The sequence below is a fragment of the Octopus sinensis genome, linkage group LG22, assembly GCF_006345805.1.
Source record: "Octopus sinensis linkage group LG22, ASM634580v1, whole genome shotgun sequence".
Lineage (NCBI taxonomy): Eukaryota > Metazoa > Mollusca > Cephalopoda > Octopoda > Octopodidae > Octopus > Octopus sinensis.
Window position 1 is genome coordinate 9,869,120 of NC_043018.1, and position 22,139 is coordinate 9,891,258.

The 22,139-nt window shown below is 35.3% G+C and overlaps 1 protein-coding gene and 1 long non-coding RNA gene across 8 annotated transcripts in view; both read left to right on the forward strand.

Moving 5' to 3' along the window:
• LOC115223170 (microtubule-actin cross-linking factor 1) overlaps positions 1-17,094 on the forward strand; it is a 342,500-nt gene extending 325,406 nt beyond the window's left edge. For 4 of the 7 annotated variants that reach the window (XM_036512278.1, XM_036512280.1, XM_036512279.1 and 1 more), the window contains 5 exons: positions 1,165-1,302; positions 2,793-2,910; positions 6,554-6,682; positions 14,787-14,891; positions 15,883-17,094. In XM_036512278.1, coding sequence (XP_036368171.1) covers positions 1,165-1,302; positions 2,793-2,910; positions 6,554-6,682; positions 14,787-14,891; positions 15,883-16,232 — 840 coding nt within the window. In that variant the 3' untranslated portion in view covers positions 16,233-17,094. The remainder of the gene's footprint in view (positions 1-1,164; positions 1,303-2,792; positions 2,911-6,553; positions 6,683-14,786; positions 14,892-15,882) is intronic. The other 3 variants (XM_036512282.1, XM_036512281.1, XM_036512283.1) reach the window with 3 other exon arrangements.
• Positions 17,095-18,032: 938 nt separating this feature from the next.
• On the forward strand, positions 18,033-19,719 carry LOC118767543. The gene is made up of 2 exons (XR_005003462.1): positions 18,033-18,824; positions 18,881-19,719. It is a non-coding gene; the product is annotated as an uncharacterized LOC118767543 (long non-coding RNA).
• The last annotated feature ends 2,420 nt before the right edge of the window (positions 19,720-22,139 follow it).

Below are 22,139 nucleotides of genomic sequence, written 5' to 3' on the forward strand. Positions count from 1 at the left end.
CTCTCAACGATTAGCCAGAGATGATTTTTAAAACGAGAATATCTGAAATAAACTCAACTGCTCACACAAATGAGAATACTAAAAATGAACCCGACTGCTCTCAAAAATTAAGTAAAAGGACAGGAAAAAAGTAATCCAGAATCCTTGTCCAGTACCAGATTGATCCCCAAATCTAATCAGTTTGTGCCAGTCAAAAGGCCAAACATCCCTGAAAGTTTCATTTAAATCCATCCAGCAGTTCTTGAGATATCTTGTCCACGGACAAACAAACAAATATGACTGAAAACAATGCCTCCACCTTCGCTATGGCAGAGGTAATAATAATAATAAACAATAATCCTTTCTACTATAGGCAGAAGGCTGGGAATTTGGGGGAGGGGGATAGTTGATTACATTGACCCCAGTGTGTAACTGGTATTTATTTCAGTTGACCCTGAAAGGATGAAAGGCAAAGTTGACCTTGTCAGAATGTAGTGACAGGTAAAATACCACGAAACGTGCAAGCGATTCTGCCAGCTCACCACCTTGATGATGATGATGATGACAATTTCTTAGATAAATACAGGTTTCAGATCTTTGGAGAAGAGGAACTACATTGTGGGCTTCAAATTTGACATATTGCTGAGGGTGGTGGGGGAAAATCTTTCCTCTCTCAGCATCAGTTGTGCTCCATCGATGAGGCACATCAACATTACACATCCAATGGAGCGTTTCAAAAAGCATCGGAAACAACTCCAGACATGTTCCAGTTTTATTGGAACGCCTCAGCAATATTCTTCACTGGACTTGCTAAACTGGTAATTAGAAGAGAATTGTTAACGAGATATACAGTATTATAGAGATGTACTCGCATAGTAAGTGATTTGATCTGAGATCGTGTGCTGAAACGAAAACAATTGCAGCGTGGAAGGTGTTTATAAGCCATTTAAGAAATACACAAAAGCCGTTCCATTCACTTCAACATTTAAGTTTAATTTGTCAAAATATTTTCGTCGCTTTAAGACGGCGACCTGTTCACTGACAAAAATCCGTGCTGCATCACAGTATTATACACAAATACTTTTGGATTTTTGTAAATAATTGATTTTGCATTACTTCCACTATGAAAAGCTCATGAACACCTGGTTACTAATTAATGCTTGTGAATTTTGCTTTCTTCCACAGAAACAAGCTCGTCTGAAGACAGGTAAACGCCAAGCTACAGATTCTGAGATGATTCATGATGAAGTAGAACGTCAGATCTCTCAGTGCCAATGCCGACATCAGTTCAAAGCAGAAAGAATTCAAGATGGACAATACAGAGTAAGTTAGCCAAAAGACCTTTTTTTTCTCTTTCCTTTATAGAATACCTTGTGGTAATCATTATCATTGTTTAAAGGCCCACTTTTCTATGCTTGCATGGAACTTTTCAAGACACATTTTCTATGGCTGGATGCCCTTCCAGTTGCCAGTCCTCACCTGTTTCCAAGTAAGGTAATATTTCCCCATGACCAGACATGTTTTCTGAGAATATTGGAAAGAAAGGACACTGCTTGTATGACAGTGGCACTCACAATTATCATGTGATGTCAAGGCAAGGAGACAGTTACACACATGACAAGCTTCGTTCAGTTTCCATCTACCAAATCCACTTACAAGGCTCTGTTCAGCCTGGGGCTTTAAGTTAAAAACACTTGCCCAAAGCTGCCACACAGTGGCACTGAACCCGGAACCATGTTGTTGGGAAACAAACTTCTTACCACACAACCATGTAATAAATAAATGAACTTATGTGTGTGAAGACACGTGGCTTAATGGTTAGAGCATTCGGCTCACAATTGTAAGGTCAGGAGTTCAATTCCCAGTGACGTATTGTCCCCTTGAGCAAGACATTTTATTTCACATTGGTCCAGTCCACTCAGCTGGCAAAAATGAGTTGTACCTGTATTTCAAAGGGCCATCCTTGTTACATTGAATCTCCCTGAGAACTACGTTAAGGGTACATGTGTCTGTGGAGTGCTCAGCAACTTGCACCGTTAATTTCACGAGCAGGCTGTTCCGTAGATCATATCAGCTGGGATCCTCGTCATTGTAACTGACATGGTGCTCCAACCAGAAGATAAGTACAAACTGTAACATTGGTTTCAAATTCTGGCACAAAGCCAGCAGTTTTAGTAGAGGAGGTAAGTTGATTACATCAACCTCAGTACACCACTGGTACTTATTTTATCAACCCTGAAATAATGAAAGGCAAAGTTGACCTCGGAGGAATTTGAACTCAGAATGTAAAGACAAATGAAATGCTTCTCAGCATTTCCCCGATGTGCTGACCATTCTGCCAGCTCACTGCCTTTAGTACAGAATGTAAGATGGCTTGCAAATTTTGGCACCAGGCCACTGACATAGCAAGAGGGGGCGGTTAGTCGATTACATCGACCCCAGTGTTCAACTGGTACTTATCTCATTGCTATTTCATCATATTTCTGTGGTCAAAGTGAACCTTGGCAGCATTTGAAAGTACATCATCATCATTGTTTAACGTCCATTTTTCCAAGCTGGCATAGGTTGGAAAGTTTGACTGAAGTCTGGAAAGCCAGCCGCTGCATCAGGTTCAAATCTGATCTGGTAGTATTTCTACATCCGGATGCCCTTCCTAACACCAACTACTCCGAGAGTGTAGTGGGTGCTTTTTACATGCCACCAGACGGGAGTTATATTTAGAAGGGAATGACCAAAGACCTGGAAACCATTTCCTGTCTTGACCGCCTCTTGTTTAAATCTGGTAAGTTATATTTTCCGTTTTTCTGTTTCAGTTTGGTGAGAATCTGAAATTGAAGTTGGTCCGCTTCCTTAACAGTTGTGTGATGGTGAGAGTTGGTGGAGGTTGGGTTACGCTTGATGAATTCTTGGAAACCAACGATCCTTGCCGAGGTAGGTTCCACTCTATTTCCATGGTATTTTGTAACCGATTCTTTTGCATCAGGAATGATTTGTTTTTAGACTGTTAATAACTGTACTAATTCATTATTCATTAACTCTTTTGCATGAAATTAATTTGTGTTGTTTTTATTGTTGTTTGTGTGTGTTTAAATAAATATAAATGGAAGTTTAGATATTTCCATTTAGAAAGACAGTTTTAAATGTTGGGTATTGTTGAATATTTCTTGTCATCTCCAAAACCAGGGTCTTGGCTCATTAGGAGTTCATAGAAATCAATTGTTGAGATGAAGTTTCTCTAAGTTTTTTCTCAGTTTATGAAACTTCACATCGATTGAGAATTCTTAATCGTTTCTAAGTTAATAAATCATTAACAATTGTGAATCAACTGATTAATAATTCTTAATCAATTGTGAATCAATCGTTTAATCATTCTTAATCAATTTTGAATCGATTGATTAATCATTCTTAACCTTCTCAGATGTTAATAAATCATTAATCAATCATATATCAATTGATTTGTAATTCTCAATCAATTCTTTCTCAATTGCTAATGAAATTCTTAACCAATTGATTAGCAAATTGTAATCAATCTTTAATCAGTTGTTAAATTGTTTATCAATTTTTGATCGAATGTTTTAATTGATTACCAATTTCTAAATCTGTCTGCATGAAAACATGATTTACTAATTTTTGAGAAAATGGTTTTTCATCAAAATTAATAATTACAGCAGTTTTTGATAACCCTAACAATGCCATCATACCAGTGTTGGGTGTTTTCATTTTTTTTTCATTATTTCTCAGTGAACAGTTTTGTCAAGAGAAATAGAGGTCGGAGGATATACATGAGACAACTAACGTACCATTAAACAACAGTGGTCACTTTTTGACTCTCTCACATTATCATTGTTACTAAAGGAAACTGAGTGACTGGCTGGATGATCAGTGGACATGATCAGTGCTTGTTGGAAAGAAAAAGGGCTGTGTTGGTGTAGACATGCAATGTGAAGGGATTACTTGCAGTTGGGGATAAGGGGTATTATGCATTGTGTAGCCATGGTGAAGAAAGATTAAGAAGAGATGAGGTATGATCTGAAGGTGTTAGATGAAATAGCAAAAGACAATGAGAAGCCGTGATATGATGTCCAGCACACACATCGAACCAAATTATTATAGGACAGAAGAATAAATATTAAAATGGCAACAATGCTTCTCCAGACTTGGGGATCTAATTCAAGATGGTTTTGGGGTGGGATGCGAAGCAAGGAGGAACGAGTAGAAACAATTAATGAAAAAGAAAAAAAATTTGAAATGGGTTTAGAATTGTAGTTAAAATGGAATGAGCTCTTCTTCTAAGGACATCTCCCTCCTCACCCTCTCAGGATGGTGAGGGAGATGCGCTGAATGGTCACTCTGACTCACTTTTGCACTTGGGGATAACCATCTTCACTCTAGTAGCAGGGAGCAGGGATATGGCCCGGGGCTGAAGACGCCAGAGGTCTCCACTGTCACAGGCTTGACCCATGAGCCTGTCAGAGTGCAACTAATTCTTTGACCGTTTGCTTTTCTGAGCCTGACAAGCAGTGAAGCTTGGGCTGGCAGCTGACCATACCAAGTTGTTGGCTTAGATATAAGAGAAGCTTCCTACTGTGGAGGTGTGTGTGGGGAGGGGGTAGCATCTCATCCATGGGGACATGTAGGAAAATATGGAGATGAGGCAGTGAGAGATATTTAGAGTGTAGAGATTGGATATAAGATTGAAGAGGGTTAATAATGGTTAGGGATTAAGTTGGGATGGCAGTAGTGGAGGGTCGTGTCAATAACATGGAAGAAAATGCCATTGAAGCTGTTCCTTGTTTTTGTAAAAGTATTTCCGAACATTCTAGAAAGATCCACATGGAGCACTGGTGCTGGTGGGTTATAATTGTATGTCTAGTAAATGTATGTATGCATTGTGTGTATACACATACATGTGTAATTGTTTAGAAATATATTAATTTTTTACAAGGGAAAACTTGAAAAGTGGTTTAGAAGTCTCTGTAAATCGTTTCCATATAAGAATTAGTATGGTACTCCTCTAAGAGCTATTGTCTGATCCTTTAAGTCAATGTCCAAATGTTTGTCTATATACCATTTACATAAAAACAATGTTCTATATATATATATATATATATGCATGCTGTGTATAGTTAGTGTATGTGAAAGCACATGGCTTAGCAGTTAGAGCATCGGGTTTACAATCTGGAGGTAGTGAGTTTGATTCCTGAATCGGGCTGTGTGTTGTGTTCTTGAGCAAGACCCTTTATTTCACATTGCTCCAGTTCACTCAGCTACTGAAATGAGTTGTGACGTCACTGGTATCAATCCGTATCGGCCCCTTTGCCTTCCGCTTGAATAACATCGGTGGCATGGAGAAGGGGAGCTGGTCTTCCATAAACTGCCTTGCTTGGACTTGTACCTTGAAGAGGGACTTTCTAGGTTCAATCCCATGGTCATTCCCATGGACTGAATTGAGTGGGTGGGGAGGTCCTTTATAGTTATGTATGCTTATGTTGTACTTAGTTGCCTATATATATGTGTATATATATATATATATATGTGCGTGTGTGTGTTGTATAGTTGCATATGTTCATGTTATGTACTGTTGTGTGTTTGTGTATATCTATGTTGTGCATAGTTGCAAATATACATTATTCAGTGGTGGATGTGTGTAAATAGTTTAGTTGAATGTTGTGTAAGGTTTTTGTAGCCATGAATGGCCGTCAACCGACATTCAAATTTAGCCCCAAATGTTACAAGTATTGATGGGGCGAGCATAGCAAATGTGTCGAGTTGAAAATTTGTGAACTTTGCCAACCCATTGTACACAACCTGGACATCTATACACACATTATTTGTAGTGTTGGCTATAGAATCTGGATCCTTTTTTTTTTTTTTTTTTTTCCTTTTGCATTTGAAATTCTGTTTGTGTTTTTCCTTGATTTTTATAGTTTGACCGTTTCAATTTCAGCACCTGACATTCAGGTTTTATGAGTTGACATAAGGCTGTATGTATGTTTAATATGATATAAAATATAATATATACAATATAAAATATATTTTATATAATATAAAATATATTTTATACAACAAGAATATTATATTTTGTATGAGTTGTTGTTTTATGTGATACATTGATATTCTGAAATAATAATCTAATGATTTTATTTTCTTTTTTGTTATATAATAATAACGATAATAATAATAATAATAATAATAATAACGATAATAAACCAATGAGCAGCTTATGATTTTAAATGTTAATGTTAAGGTTTTTAAAAAAATTTATTTTCTTTTAACATTTGTTGATTACGAAACATTTTAATAATTGATCGCTAATGGAAAACATCCAAAAATTCTTCAAGAAAAATACAAAAAAAAAAAAAGAAGTTATTTTCGGATGCATTTTTTTTGTTAACATTTTCTTTTTGTTTCGTTTGTCTCATTAATAATTATTATGCTTAATCTAAATAATATAACATTAACAAATTTCCTCGAAATACATAAATGCCGCCTGTATTTTTCTCATGGGTGGTTTCACTGAAGTGAAATAAAGATTATAAGGATATTGATTGGAATCAAATGTTTGCCCCTGCAGCGAAAAACCGAACCAACACAGAACTCCGAGAGCAATTTGTGCTGGCAGACGGAGTGTCGCAGACCAGAGCAGCTTTCCGGTCTAAAACTCCTGATCCGACAATGTATAAAAAGCGAGGATCCGATGCAGGTAGTTAAAAAAAAATCACTGAGGGCAACAGTCTTGCATTCTATATTCCCTGCCGTTTCACTCTGCTCTGTAGATTGCATCCATTACTCATTTAACAATTATATATTCTGAGGAATAAATTAACGAACCAATCATATTAAAGTATCTTTTTCACCTTCACATAGATGGAGCCACCACATGGTCACTAGATTGACTAGAAATAGCAGCTGGATCTCACTCGTATCATGTTCTAGGGTAGTGGTTCTCAACCGGGGTCCATGGCGCCTCTACATGTTGAATATGCTACATGGTTACATTCGTGTTTTGCTTGTTTCAGTCATTAGACCGCGGCCATGCTGGGGCATTACTAGTCAACGGTATCAACTCCTGTATTTATTTTATCTTTTAAACCAGTCACTTGTACTATCGGTCTTTTTTGTCGGTCCGCTAGGTTACGGGGACATAAACACACACACAACAGGCTTCTTTCAGTTTCCATCTACCAAATCCATTCACAAGGCTTTAGTCAGCCCGAGGCTAGAGTAGAAGACACTTTGCCTAAGGTGTCACACAGTGGAACTGAACCTGGAACCACATAGTTGGGAAGCAAGCTTCTTAACTACACAGCCATTCCTTCACCTATGTTTATTTCTGTAATTAACAGTCCACATGGTTATATTTGCATATAACACTACATGGCTGTAGCTGTTAACTAATGCTACATGTTTGTATTATTTCAATTCGTTAGTTGACTAAAATGACTGCCAAAGAATTTAAAGAACTCTCTCTTGTGAGATCCTGCATGTGGTCAAACTGCTAGAAACTGCAGCCAAATATTTCTCAAACCACACCCTTATATCTTAAAAAGAAGAAGGATGCATTTGATAATGTAGCTGTAGATACACTGAGTGAAAAACAAAATAAAAACGAAAAATATACCCCCCCCCCCCCACTGGATTGCCATGACTGAAACACCTACACCTGGAGCCTTGCTGTATCAGGGTTAACTTAGGGGGAGGGGGGGGGGGGTCAGGTATGCCAGGTGTCATCATCGTCATTTAAATTATCCTTTAATGTCTATTTTCCATGCTGGCATGGGTTGGACAGTTGTTTGGCCAGAGCAGCAGGTTCCAGTCTGATTTGACTTGGTCTCTACAGCTGGACACCCTTCCTAATGCCAGCCATTTTACAGTGTGGCCTGGGTGCTCTTTATGTGGCCTGGGTGCTCTTTATGTGGCACTGGCACAGAGCTCTTGAAGGCCAATCCTCTTCATCAGGAGATATGGTCTTAACACTTTCTGCTGTGGAGGTGGGGGGGGGGTCTTCTTGAGTACAGCAAGGGGCCTGGTATGTCAGTCTTTTGTCATCCTTCAGCACTTTGTCCCATGTCTTCAGGATCTCCCTCTTCTGTGAGAGATCGGCACTTCTGTATGGGGCTATCAGCATCCACCTGCATCACATGACCAAAGCAGCACATGCAGTTAATGGGAAAGGGTCCTTTAGTGTGGTACCTTCCTTTTTCTCGGGTGTAAAAAGATCCTGAAATTTGATTGGTTCTTCAATATTTTTTTTTTTTGGGGTGTGGGAAGAGAGTAAAATTTTTTCCTCATTATTATAATTGTTAAAAAACTTCCTTTTTACCTTCCCTTCTCTATTCTGTTGCAGCAAAACCCCTTTCAACAACCTTATCCTGGACACCAAACAGTTTCCCCTCCTTCTCCTTCCTTCACCTCTGTCCTCTAATGTTTTCCTTTTTTTTCTTTTTCTCTCTGGCAATTAGTGGTCTCCGGATTCCGCTTATTAATACAGAATTCTTCTTTGCTTTTTTAAAGATTTGCTTATTTCCAAAACCCTAGCAGCAACAGCAGCAGCATTCTGAAATGTAGGATGAAACCCAAACAAAATTATTGTCAAATACAAAAATATTAGCCTTTTTCTTTGTTTTGGTGGAAAAGAGAGAAAATCAATGTCTTGTTACTGTCTTCAATCAGCAAACAAGACATTCTTTCCCAAAGTTCCAAATCAAAAAAAGGAAAAAAAAATATTTATTTCTTGCTTGCTTTAAGCTTCTCCAAGATTCTTCTAGCAAATTGGAAATTTTGCACAACGCTTTTGGTTATTTTAAAATTCTTTACTTTCTGAAGCTGGGTTCAAGTTCATTATTGAAATTTTATATTTGTGTATGAGTGTACATGCGTGCATGTAAATGTGTTTGTGTGTGCATATATATGCATACATTTGCATATAGGCATGCATTTGTGTACACATATACACACACATATATAATCTAAGTGCATATTATATGCACATATATATCTGTATGTTCACACACACACACACATATATATATGCATATAATTATTTTTCTTGTGTTTATGATTTCAAGGTGACACATTTTGTCAATTCCTAAAATCCAAATAATCACTCGACAGATTTCTTTTGTATTTCAACTTCAATTTACCAATTTTCTTTTTCCTTTTTTCATTGCTTTTTCCTTTTAGACTTTTCCTTTTAAATGTTTATCATAAATCTGAGAATTCCAAACGTATTCCTGTGGATCCAGGATATCCTTAACCTTCTCTTGTCACGGTTCTTTTTTAATGCATTACTTTTGTTTCAAAGAATTTTGATAATTTGTTCCAAACACCAGCTCAATAATGAGTTGTTTTACTAAATTCTTCATTATTAACATGGAATCTTGATGGAAGGATTTAGTTTGTATCAGAACTAGGGGCAGTCTCGAGCAGATTGGTATCAATAGGGTTTAACTATTAAAAAAAAAACAATTACCAAAATTAACTTAGATCTCCTTCATAATTTCAGGTCAGCGATAACTGGAATTCCCTTCTAAAGGAATTCTAGTCATGGTCATTCTAGTTTCACTTGGGACCACGTTAGTTAATCAGTCTTTTTTTTTTTTTCAAGATGATTCTGTGGGATTTGAAGAAAATTTGGTTGCTATTTTTAGCAGGGCATGCTATCACAAAGACTCCTTTGTTAGTTCTCTGCCCTCAGGTGATAATCACTTTCTAATTCCTAATAAACACAGGAAATCTGACAAAAAAGAATAAAGTCAAAATGTGAAAAATAGTTTTGTGGGAAAATGTTTCAAAAACCTGTCAAAAAACTACAATATTTGGGGTAAGGCAGCTTCAACCATTCTTCATTTTATAGTTGACTGGATTTTAAGTTCCATAAATATTTATTGGTTTTAGAATAGCATTTGAGGATTTTGACTGTTGGGTGTCCTACAGCTGCTGCAGTAGCAAGATGGTTTACATCTGTTGGTGGTACCTGCAAGTTGTACTACATCTGTTGTGGTAGTAGTCAACATGTCCTGTATCTGTTGATGTAGCTACATGTCCCACATCTTTTGTAGTTATAGTTGTCATCTAACTATTGTGGTAGCCCTTGTCTTAGATCTGTTGTGATGGATCTAATTCTACATCTGTTGGGAGTGGGAGTAGTTAGTCAGTCTGTTGTGGTAGCGAATTCAGCTACATCTGTTGTTAACCAGTTGTCGTACATGTGTTCTTATAATGTTTATGCTTCAGGAATCTGCAATTCAATCATTGAAATTAAGTTTCAGAATTAATTAATGTGGGGGGGAAAAAATCACAGTAAATAGATTTAAGCAATCCTGAATATTATTAGAAAGACTGAGACGGCCATAGAAAACGAGAAATTGATTCAAGTTGAGATTGCAAAAATATACACATCATACTCATATTTATACATACATATATCTACATTTTTCTATTTGTACGTGTGTATGAGTATACATACATGTATATTCATATATAAATGCACACATTTTATATATGTGTGTGTGTGTGTGTGTGTATAGGCACGTAGCTAGGTGATTTGGTTGTTCGACTCATGATTGTAAGGTCACAAGTTCAATTCCTGGCAGCTCATTGTGTCCTTCAGCAAGTTCTTTCCTTTCAAGTTATATACATGTGTACACATATATATATATATATGTGTGTGTGTGTACATATACATATGTGTGTACATATATATGTGTGTGTACACATATACATGTGTGTACACATATACATGTGTGTATATATATATATATATATATATATACATGTGTATATATATACATGTGTATATATATACGTGTATATGTATATATATGTATATATACATGTGTATATGTATATGTATATATATGTATATATATATACATTTATATATATACATGTATATATATGTGTATATATATACATGTGTATATATATACATATATATACATGTGTATATGTATATATATATACATGTGTATATATATACATGTGTATATGTATATATATACATGTGTATATATATACATGTGTATATATATACATGTGTATATGTATATATATATATATATACATATACACGTATATATACATATATATACATATACATATACACGTATATATACGTGTATATGTATATGTATATATACGTGTATATATATGTATATATATATATATATATATACATATATATGTATACATATACACTCATACATGTGAGTTTAGTTACGAGCTGAACATAGTGACCATCCAGACAGAATTGAGTTACCTTTCGAAACACAATATACCACAGAATTTTGATTAAGCTTCTTTCCTCTCACTCCAGTTTCAAATTTCCAATCAATAAATTCAGCTGATTTGAAAAACTAAAATCAGTTCAGGAGAATTAAACCAAATAACAAAAAGATGTAAAGAAACTGGAATTGTATATGAAAAAAAAGATAATTGTATATATAAAAGATAATACCAAAAAAAAAAAAAAAATCAATTTAAAAAGAAAGTCCTTCTCCTCTCCTCTGCTAAAGCAATTCAAGTTTGTGTGAAAATCTCATTTTGAATCATTTGAAACTTTAGGAAAACATCAGCTTTTGTCCATTTAATCAGGTTATCTTTACATGAAATATTCCCATAATTCCTCTCTCCGTTTCTCTTTTGTATTCAGTTACAGTTCAATAATCACTCTCACCTGTTCAGTAGTATTTTTGTCATCGTCATCATCATCATGTCATCATGTCATTGGTTTAATCTCCTCCCTTTTTCATGTTTGCATGGCTCAGATGAAATCTGCTGAGGCAGATTTTCCACATTTTGACACTCCAATAATCACTCTCAACAGTTCTATATCGTAGCATTCGTCATCACCAGTTTAACGTCCACTTTTCCATGCCTGCATGGGTTAGATAGAATTCTTCAAGGCATATTTTCTGTCTGTACAGTACAATAATAATTGTCTTCAATACCTCTGTGCCATAGTATTTATCACCAATTCAAATTATTAATTTCAAATTTCGGCACAAGGCCAGTAATTTCGGGGGAGGGGGTAAGTTGATAACATTGACCCCAGTACTCAGCTGGTACTTACTTTATTGACCCCAAAAGGATGAAAGGCAAAGTAGACCTTGGCAGAATTTGAACTTAGAATGTAAGGACAGGTGAAATGCCGTTAAGCATTTCGTCTGGTGTGCAAACAATTCTGCCAACTCACTGCCTTACCGATATAGATTATTGATTTCTTTCAACAATTCTCTGATTGTGGAGGCAACCTGTAAAAGAGGTAGGCCCAGGATGAGGTGGTGGAAGGCGATCTTCAATTGTTGAGTCTCATGGAGGCGATGACTGAGCCTTTTGGTGATTTGCTGTGGTTGAAGAGGACAGGTCAAGCCAAGCAGAATTGTGGTTGTGACCAGTGACACATAAAAGGCACCTGTGCTGGTGACAATGTAAAAGACACCCAGTACACTCTTCGGAATGGTTGGCATCAGGAAGGGCATCCAGCCATAGAAACCATGCCAAAACAGACAACTGGAGCCTGGTGCAGCTCCAGTCAAACCGATTAAGCCATGCCAGCATGGAGGATGGATGTTAAATGATGAAGATCAATTCTGTAGCATTTTTCTTCAGTGTAATCCACACTTATTGTTTTCAGCAGTTGTCTATGTTACTGGCTTCTTGGCTTTTAGTACTGTACTGCATGTGAGTTTGTCTTCCGTGCAGTAGAGTGTTGGGTGATTTAGTACACTAGTTCAGTACGTTAACGATTTCAACAGTGGTGTTGGTGCAATATACAATGGAACACAAAACCTCCCAAACTAGTTAAACCAGCTGAGTTTTATAATCAGGGGTTTTATAATTTAGCAGATGGCAGAGTTGAGTAATTTCAGGGTAAAAAAAATAAAAAAATTATAGTTATAGGGTCTTGCTCTGAAACAATTTTGGGATTTTAATTCTTAGCGAGAACTGAAGGATTAGGTTTTCAACCTTGATAGTGTCTCGGCTGAATGTCAGTGAAAGTCAAACAGTAATATTGTTTATTATTTTGCTTGGACAAAGTGATGTTAATTACCTGATGTTGGAACTCTGTATAGACAGACGGTAGAAAACGTCAGTCGAGTATAGAGCAATAATGAGAAATTAAATGAATGACACAGGAAGAAGAGATTATGTTGTGAACTTCATAGTTTAGTGCTTGTGCCTTTCTTTTATTGCATTAAACCCTAGTATAAAGATATACAATTTTATCTTAATCTCTGTTTTTACTACAAACTCTGATAATTTCTCAACTCTCTCTCTCTATATATATATAGATAGATAGACACGTACACAGTTCCATTTTGTTAGCTTTTTCTGTCTCCTCCATGCAATGCAATGTTCTATAAAACCATTGTTCTTGAATTCTATTATTCTAGAACTTTATTCTTCTTTGCTTCATCATTGCTTCAAAAATGAAGTGCGATTCTATTTGGGAAAGCATTTATACATAAATCCAAGCTTCATTTCTGAAACTCTGGTGAAGCGATATGGTGATACATTGCATCTCATAGCAGAAACAGCTGTAAGCTAATGAAGTACATTCATTTCTTATTTCCTTGTCATTTATTTAATTTCTTTTATTTATATATATATATTATATATATATATATATATTATATTCTGTTGTGTTTGTCTTTTTGTGCCTTTTAATTTAACACACTCACTGGTAAAATCTCCACTTATTTCGTATTTTAATTTTCCTAAAATTTTTCGTTGCGTCTTGCAACCTTTTCAACAGTCAACACTTGCAACCCTTTCAGTAGTCAAGACGCAACAAAAATTTTAGGAAAGTAAAAATAAGAAATAAGTGGAAATTTTACCAGTGTGTGTGTTAAATGATAAGACACAAAAAGAAAATGACTCTCCCCAGACACAACAGAATATGCTTCAACACGCAAACTCACATAAAGAATCTTGCAAACCAAATCCAAAAACGAAATATATATAGTATACCGTCTGGTAATATAAACATGAGACAATAGGTGTATATGAGAAGAATTACTCAACATACTACAAAACATATGAATTGAATTTCATTTATGAATGTTATATCTAAGATTCTGTTTCAGGGAAGAAGGGTATTAATCTCAATATTATTTTTGAACAAGGCTAGAAATATATATTTTATAATAATGAAAGAAATAATTGTTTCCAATTTTGGCACAAGGCCAGTAAATTTGAGGTGGGGGTTAGTTTGTGTCACTGACTCCAGAAGGATCAAAGACAAAGTCGACACTGTTAGAATTTGAACTTAGAACACAATGATTCAGAAGAAATGCTACTGTTCTAAATATTCTGCCAGCTTGCTGTCTTTAATAAAATAATAATAAATTCCATATACGATTATCAGGAATCAATTTGACCATTTTTCTTTTATAGCATTATCCCTATTATTATAATACATAGAATTTTATCTTAATCTGATAATTCCTCACCATTCTCTCTATACACAGTTCCATTCTGTTAGCTTTTCTGTCTCCTCCATGCAATGTTCCTATAATACCATTGTTCTTGAATTCTATTATTCTAGAATTCAGTTATTCTTCAACTTGATTAATACTGAATTCTATTATTCTAGAACTTTATTCTTTTTCAATTCTTTTACTCATCAATTCTATTTTCATTGAATTCCATTATTCTTGAATGACTATTATTCTGCTATTCAAACCTTCCTGAATTCTTGGAATTCTGTTATGACCATTATTTGTTGAATGTTCTGTTGTTATTCTTCAATGTTCTCTACACTCAACTCTCTACTAACATGCTAGACTCCTAACATTTTCTAGCCGGCAGTTATGGTTCTCCATCGTTAAGACGTTCTAAAGTGGGTTCGTCTATGATTAATCTGTCAGCTGCTGGTAACAACTCTCCCTATGACCATTCCGATGTTGGTAGGTAGCATGTTTTTTGCCTTGTCACCTCCCTCTGCATTTTCATTATTCTCCCCCCATCGTCATTGCCATCTTGCTGCTTGCCTTTCGTTTCACTTTCTCCTTTCTGCATGATTGTTGTATTTTTATATATTTTCAAATTTTGTTTCTTGTTGTTCTTAACATTTTAATTAAATATTATTTCCAAAAATGTTATTTTTGATTTTCTAATATTTTCATTTACACTCATTAAATATTTATTTCTAAGATATAAAACTTTAATTTTTACTTATTTTGTCTGCTAAATTTTAGTTAATTTTCCTGAAATTATTGTGCATTAAAGTACCATTTTGGCATGCATTAAAATGTAGTAAAGGTCAACAAGTACACTGCCATTATACTTTTTATCATTCACTGATGATGTTAAGAAAGGCATTAACATCACGCAATCTTATTTCCCCTCCTCTCTCATATCATGAGAAATATTTTCAGATGTTATGACAGAGGTGTTCACAAAAGTCTAGATTATATCAAAATACTTTGCTAATTGAATTTGTTTAAATGTGTTAAATGCTTTTGAAATTGAAACTAAATGTAACTTTTCTTCTCTCTTTGAATCCTCATTTCACTGTCATGTTGGAATGGGTTGACGTGATCTGTCATGCAGCAATGTTTTCACACTGGTTGTGGTTTCTATGGCTGGATGCCCTTGTGGCACCAGTACACACTGATACAACTCAGGCATTTCATGAGGAATGACTTACTTTGCAGATAATTTGTTCTTAAACGCTTAACAGTTAAAGTGTCATTTTAATTCCACTAATTATAATTAGCTAATGTAATCCCACTATTTTTAAAGTAAAATAATTACTCTTGCTTGCAACTGCTTCATAAATTTCTAGAAATGTCCATTAAGTTTTTAATCTAATTTAACGAATCAAAAACTGAAAAATTCTCAATCCTTGATTTGCTATTTTTTTAAATCCTTCAATTTCTATCAAATAATCACCAGGCTCCAATGGAAACCTGAGTCGCAGCAAACGGCTGAGTACTTCGTCCCATAATCTGTCCACCACTAAGTCTTCCCGGACGCCAAAGTCTCCTGGATTACAAACAGGAAATTCTCGGCCAAAGACTCCAACGATGAATAGCAGTAACTCGAAACTGTCGACACCAGGAACCACACCGGTCCGACCCAGCAGTACGACACCAGCCAGACCCAACAGTACGACACCAAACACATCCCGAAGTACAACACCAGTTGCACAGAGGATGGGTGCACAACGGCGCCTGCCATCCACACCAAAGTCTTCAACCCCAAAGACCCCTCTTCGTCCCAGAACCCCAACGGCACACAGATAACACCTAAAAAAACAGTAACATGTGAAAGGTTTTGTGTTTTACCAACTCATTTGGACATGAAGATGTAATTAGTAAAGATATTTTATACACCCAGCTCATATCTGAAATGGTTGCTGTAAATACTGTTTTATATATACACATGTATATATATGTATATGAAATAGGATGTACTAGAGAGATGTCTTGTTTCATTGAAATATTACACACATTCTATCACATATATGTATATATATACACACACACACACATATACATACAAGTTGTTTGATCCTAAGGTCATTCAGTGCTGTGCCAATTTAGCAGAACTTCTGCAATTCACACTCCAGACATTTCTCACAGACATTCTCTCGCAATTTCCATATTTCCAATGTTTTAACCAATTCAGAGCATTAGTAGTCGTTAGTGCAACAATTTAATTCAACGAATTAATCAATACAAATAATTAGTACAAAGACAGAGATTTTTTAAAAATGATAATCACATGAAATATTATTCCTTAGGGTGGTGGGTTAGAGCTATGATGAGCTAAATGCTGCATATTGGGCTATACCAGTCATATACTGAGGTGATGGAATTAAGTATTAAGGCACTATGGTTTTAAGAAGTGAAATATAAATGGTCTTACTGTGATTGCTTTTTACTTTAAAGATTTTCAGTTCAAATCACGCAAGATCAACTTTGCCTTTCATCCTTCCAAGGATAAATACCTGTGAAATGCTGGGGTTGATCCTATCAATTGTGACCCTTTCCTTACAATTTTAAGCTTAGTGCCACTGTGAGAAATAATAATAATTATTATTCATCTTGTATTTTTGGTAGATTTATGGCAGTGTAGAATTAAAGATTCCACATTTCATCTTTTGTCAGAACCCAAAATATTGATATCTATTTGCAGAAATCTTTAAAGTGTTTAGAAATAGTAAAGAAATTACTTAAGGGAAGAAATATTTGATAAGAAACTACTTTGATACAACCACCACAGATATTTGTTTTTTTAATTTTTATCTCCAACTATTTATATTTTCTCTAACAGAATCAACAATATATATGTATAAACATATATAAACACACCACACACAGGAAAACAAAAACTTTTTTTTTTTTTTATTATGTTGTACATATGTGATATTTTCTTCCAAATCTCTTTTTATAATATCAGTGAATCAGAATGAATGAACCAACTTCGAAAACGGTGCAAAAAAAACATCCATAACTCTCCACTAATTTATATATCCACACCACACCCTTTCTCCTTTCGGTCTTTTATACCTTTTTGTTAATTTATCAACTTCTTCAGCCTTATACCACCATAACGTTTACATGAGTTTCCTTCTGTTTATCCTAAATAACACACTGAATCTTGTAAATTATTTTGTTATCACACAATTCAATTTCAAATCTATTTTTTAATTGATTTGGGGGCTGAATTAAAACAAAAAAGTGGGTTTTTTTTTTTTAATTTATATATTTTTGTAATTTATTTCTTGTATTCTAAATATTAGATCAGCTGAGACGATGGGTTTTGTGCTCTGGGGAATTTTATATCCAGAGGAACAATTGACGGGAGGGGGCTCTAAAACCAGAAACATTCCATTCTTAATGTATATTAATTAGCTTCAGGTTTCGTTCTTCAATTTTAACAAATCTTATCTTCATTAAAAGTACAGTAATTAATCCAAATGATTTTAATTTGCTCAAGTTTTAACATTTTTATTTGAAAAAAAAAAAATCTTGTTAGATATATGTGTGTGTGTGTGTGTATATATATATATACATACATATATATATATATATATATATACATATATCTGACAGTAATGAGATTTTAAAACATTTGAGCAGCTTTGATAAAACTTTTAAAGAAGCCTTTTGAATACTCAAAACTATTTAAATTGTAAAAGCGAGAACTTGTTTTCCATAAGTTGCTGGGAATTTAGTTACCTTCTTGTATCATTGGCTTAAGCCAATGTTATGCTTTGCTATACGAAATAAAAAAAAAAATCGGTACTAAGAAACTGTCAAATAACTTTCGGCTTACACAGAAATTGATTTGAATTTTCATGCTCAACTCGAGACCATGCCAAGACTAGCAGGAAGGTATTTCTGAGGAATACATTGAGCCTGCCTTCAGTATTACTACATTCCTGTCAAAACAAACAAAATTCAATGAGTTTCAATTGTTTCGCAAAACGGCGCCAATTCTTGTGATAATTTGGACCAAATCTTCAGTTACCTTCAATAAATATCAACACAATAAGTTATATTCCAAGAAATCTTTTAAAATACTTTTACTTGAGCAAAAATGTGTGATATTTTCCCTGGCCAAATTTTATTCATTCATTTTTTAATAATTTTTCCTTTTGATACCGCAGAAAAAGAAATTTAAAAATTGTGATTCGCAGGTTATCTTACATTTTCAAAAAGACAGAATCTGTTAACTCTACCGATATTTCTAACTAAAAGATCAACCCCATTAATAGCAAATATATTTGTCTCCCTAAATACCATTTTTATTCATTAAATATTTCAAAAAATTTTCTAAATTTTATAATGGGAATTTTTTTTCTCTTATCCCTAAATAATCTTTTCTAAGTGTCTACTTTTTATAATGGGAAATTTTTTTCTCTTATCCATAAATCTTTCCTAAGTGTCCACTCTTAACAGTCCACATCCATTCTGACCTTTGTCCACAATAACTGTAATCTTTAACCTAACCACTAACAATACTAGAATCCGGCTTCTCATTCTGGAACCAGAGATTTTTTTCTTTCACTGACCATCTCGAGTAGTTTGGCCACCCCTCTCTCTAATGACCTTTGAAACATGTCCAAACCTTAAAGGTCATCAAATTTAGTTTACTAGTGCCTGCAGATGACCATGATGGAACAGTGAAATACAAAGATGTTAGTCTGTCACTCTCAGCAGTTAGTATTTCTTCAGACCAGTTCTTACAACGGTGTTCTCCATTCCATGTCAAAAATGAGGTCGATCTTTTGTTTTAAAGTTCCGTCCAGCTCATGTTCACATAGAAAAAGGGAGACACAAACACTTTTTTTTTTTAAACTAATGTGAAAACTTCAGATTGTTTTCATAATTATTTTGACATTTTTGATTTTTTTTTTTTTACACAAAACAATATTTTAAAACATTCTGTGAAACTGTTTTGGTAGCATTTTCCTCTACCTCAACAATCATTAAAGTTATTGTAACCAACTTAAACAGGAAATTTCTCTGCAAAATTCACCAGAAAAACAAAGAATTTATTGGACATTTCCAATTTCACCTCTTTGGTGTGGGGTGGGGGAAAAGAATTCTAGGAAGATTTCTAGGGGGTGGGGAAACGAACTTTCATTGTAAATCAGGAACTGTTTGTTGGTGTGTCTGTTAATTGAACTACAGATCAACTATAACAGCAAATTATTGGTATATCTGTTCAGTTGTAAAAGTTTTCTGTATAAAGATCAACAATTAAAATATATAAAATGCATTCTTTTATTTTTTTTTTATTTATTCTACTCCTTTCAGTCAGTGGACCTTGGCCATGCTGGGGCACATTTTGTTGTTTTCAGATTTATATTCTAAGTGAATCAAGCATCTACATCTCGGCTGTACAAGTTGCTGAATATAGCCACCAAATAGAGCCTTGCTCACCCTTTTACTTGTTTCAGTCACTGACCATTGGTCAAGCTGGGTCTTGCCTTCAAGAATGTTTACTTGAAATGACCACAGTACTTGTAAACTGATAAGCCTTTTCTGTTAACTGCTAATGTTAAAGGGATGTAAACATACCAACACTGGTTAAGCGTTGGTGGGGGACAAATATACACACACATAACACATATGTACTTTCTGTTACTTGTTTCAGTCATTTGACTCCAGCACTGCCTGAAAGGGTTTCAGTCGAAATCGACCCCAGGACTTATTCTTTGTAAGCTTAGTATTTATTCTATCGGTCTGTTTCACCAAACTGCTAAGTTACGGGGACATAAACACACCAGCATCGTTGTCAAGCGATGGTGGGGACGGACAGACACACACACACACATGATGGTCTTCCAGGTTTTCTATACCAAATCCACTCATGAAGCTTTGGTCAGCCCACACTTGCCCAAGGTGCCACACAGTGGGACTGAACCCAGAACCATGTGGTTGGGAAGCAAATTTCTTACCACATACACACGAGGGGTTGTTGAAAGGTTCCTGGCTTTGGGTAAAAGAAAATATAAGAGGTTCAGTTAATTATTATTTTGTCCAACATATTCCCTTCTCACATTCAAACACTTATTGCAGTGGCCCTTCAGTTTTTCTAAGCCCTGTAAAAGAACTTGGAAGATTAGGCCTCCAACCTGGCCTTTCATAATTTCCCTTGAAGCCAGGAAATTTTCGGCATCCCCTAGTATATACATTGGGATTTCAGTTTCCATCTACCAAATCTACTCACAATGCTTTGGTCAGCCCAAAGGCTATAGTAGAAGACACTTAGCCAGTGACACATGGGATTGAACCTGGAACTTCATGGTTGGGCAGTAAGCTTCTTTACCACACAGCCATGCCTTCACCTATCAGCAACGTTTGCTTTAATTTTTTTGATGTAGCTGTGTGCAGAAAATAGTAAACTCTGCAAAGTGTGTGCATCCATGAGCAACCATCATCTTCAATGTCCACTTTTGCATGCTTGCATGGGTTGGACAGAGTTTATTGTGGTGGATTTTCTTTGGCCAGTTTTAAATAAACACTTTAGAAAACAAGATGAAGTATCTAATGGTATATTCACAGAACTATAACGAGCCTCGTTAGAGAAGGAAAATGAACGATAATAACAATCCTATGTTAAGTTTTACTTTCTCTCTCTTAAGTATGGTGCTGTCTATAGAGAGTGCTGCAAATTTAGTGTACGCAATTTTAATTTACCAATCCCGAAGTTCATAGTATTGACCAAACTAAAAGAAAAGTAGTTGATGAAAGTAATTACATCTACGACTTTCATTCAAGCAACACAAAACTAGGAAAAGAATATGGGGGATATGAGAAAAGAAGGCTGGGTTCAATGTGGAATTCACATGGTAATGGAAAACAAGGAGCTGAAATTCATTTGGTGAGCACTTCCATCCAACTGATGTAGATTTGTTAAATGCTAGAAAAGCTCTGAAAGAAGAGGAAGGGTTCATTCAAGGAAAAATGGCCCAAATTCGAGGGGATCCATCAAATTCATGTACACGATATCAAAGAATAACTGAATGCCTCAAAAGATTGGTCAACAAGAAAAATTGATTTTCCTTGAACCCTATCAATAAAATTCTCAATGATTATTTGATTTTGATGTTCACCTTGTTTTCCAAAGAGTTTATTTAAAATTGGACAAAAAGTTGTTGGACAAAAATATCATCGGACAAAAAGACGTAGATGAAGTGACGTTGGACAAAGTGACATCAGATGAAAAGACGGGTCACGCCTGAAACTGTGTGGTTGGGAAGCAAGTTTCTTGCCACACACCTGCACTTCATTATGAAATAAATTGCTTTAATTGAAAACCTTGCCTGTGCACATTTTGTCAAAAGAGAAAGATCGGGTACAAGAAGAAAGAAGGCTGTTCTGGTATGGTCATGTGATGCATATGGACGAGGACAGCTGCGTAAAGAAGTGTTGGTCTCTAATTGTGGAGGGAACCAGTGGAAGACGTAGACCCAGGAAGATGTAGGACAAGGTTGTGAAATATGATCCTTCGTTGTTGAGTCTCACGGAAGTAAATACAAGTGACTGAGACTTCTGGTAATTTGCTGTGCTTGAGAAGACACGACAAACTAGGTGGAACCCTAGTCATGGCCAGTGCTGGAGACATGTAAAAGGTACCCACTTCACTCTGTAAAGTGATCGGTGTTAGGAAGGGCATCCAGCTGTAGAGATTAA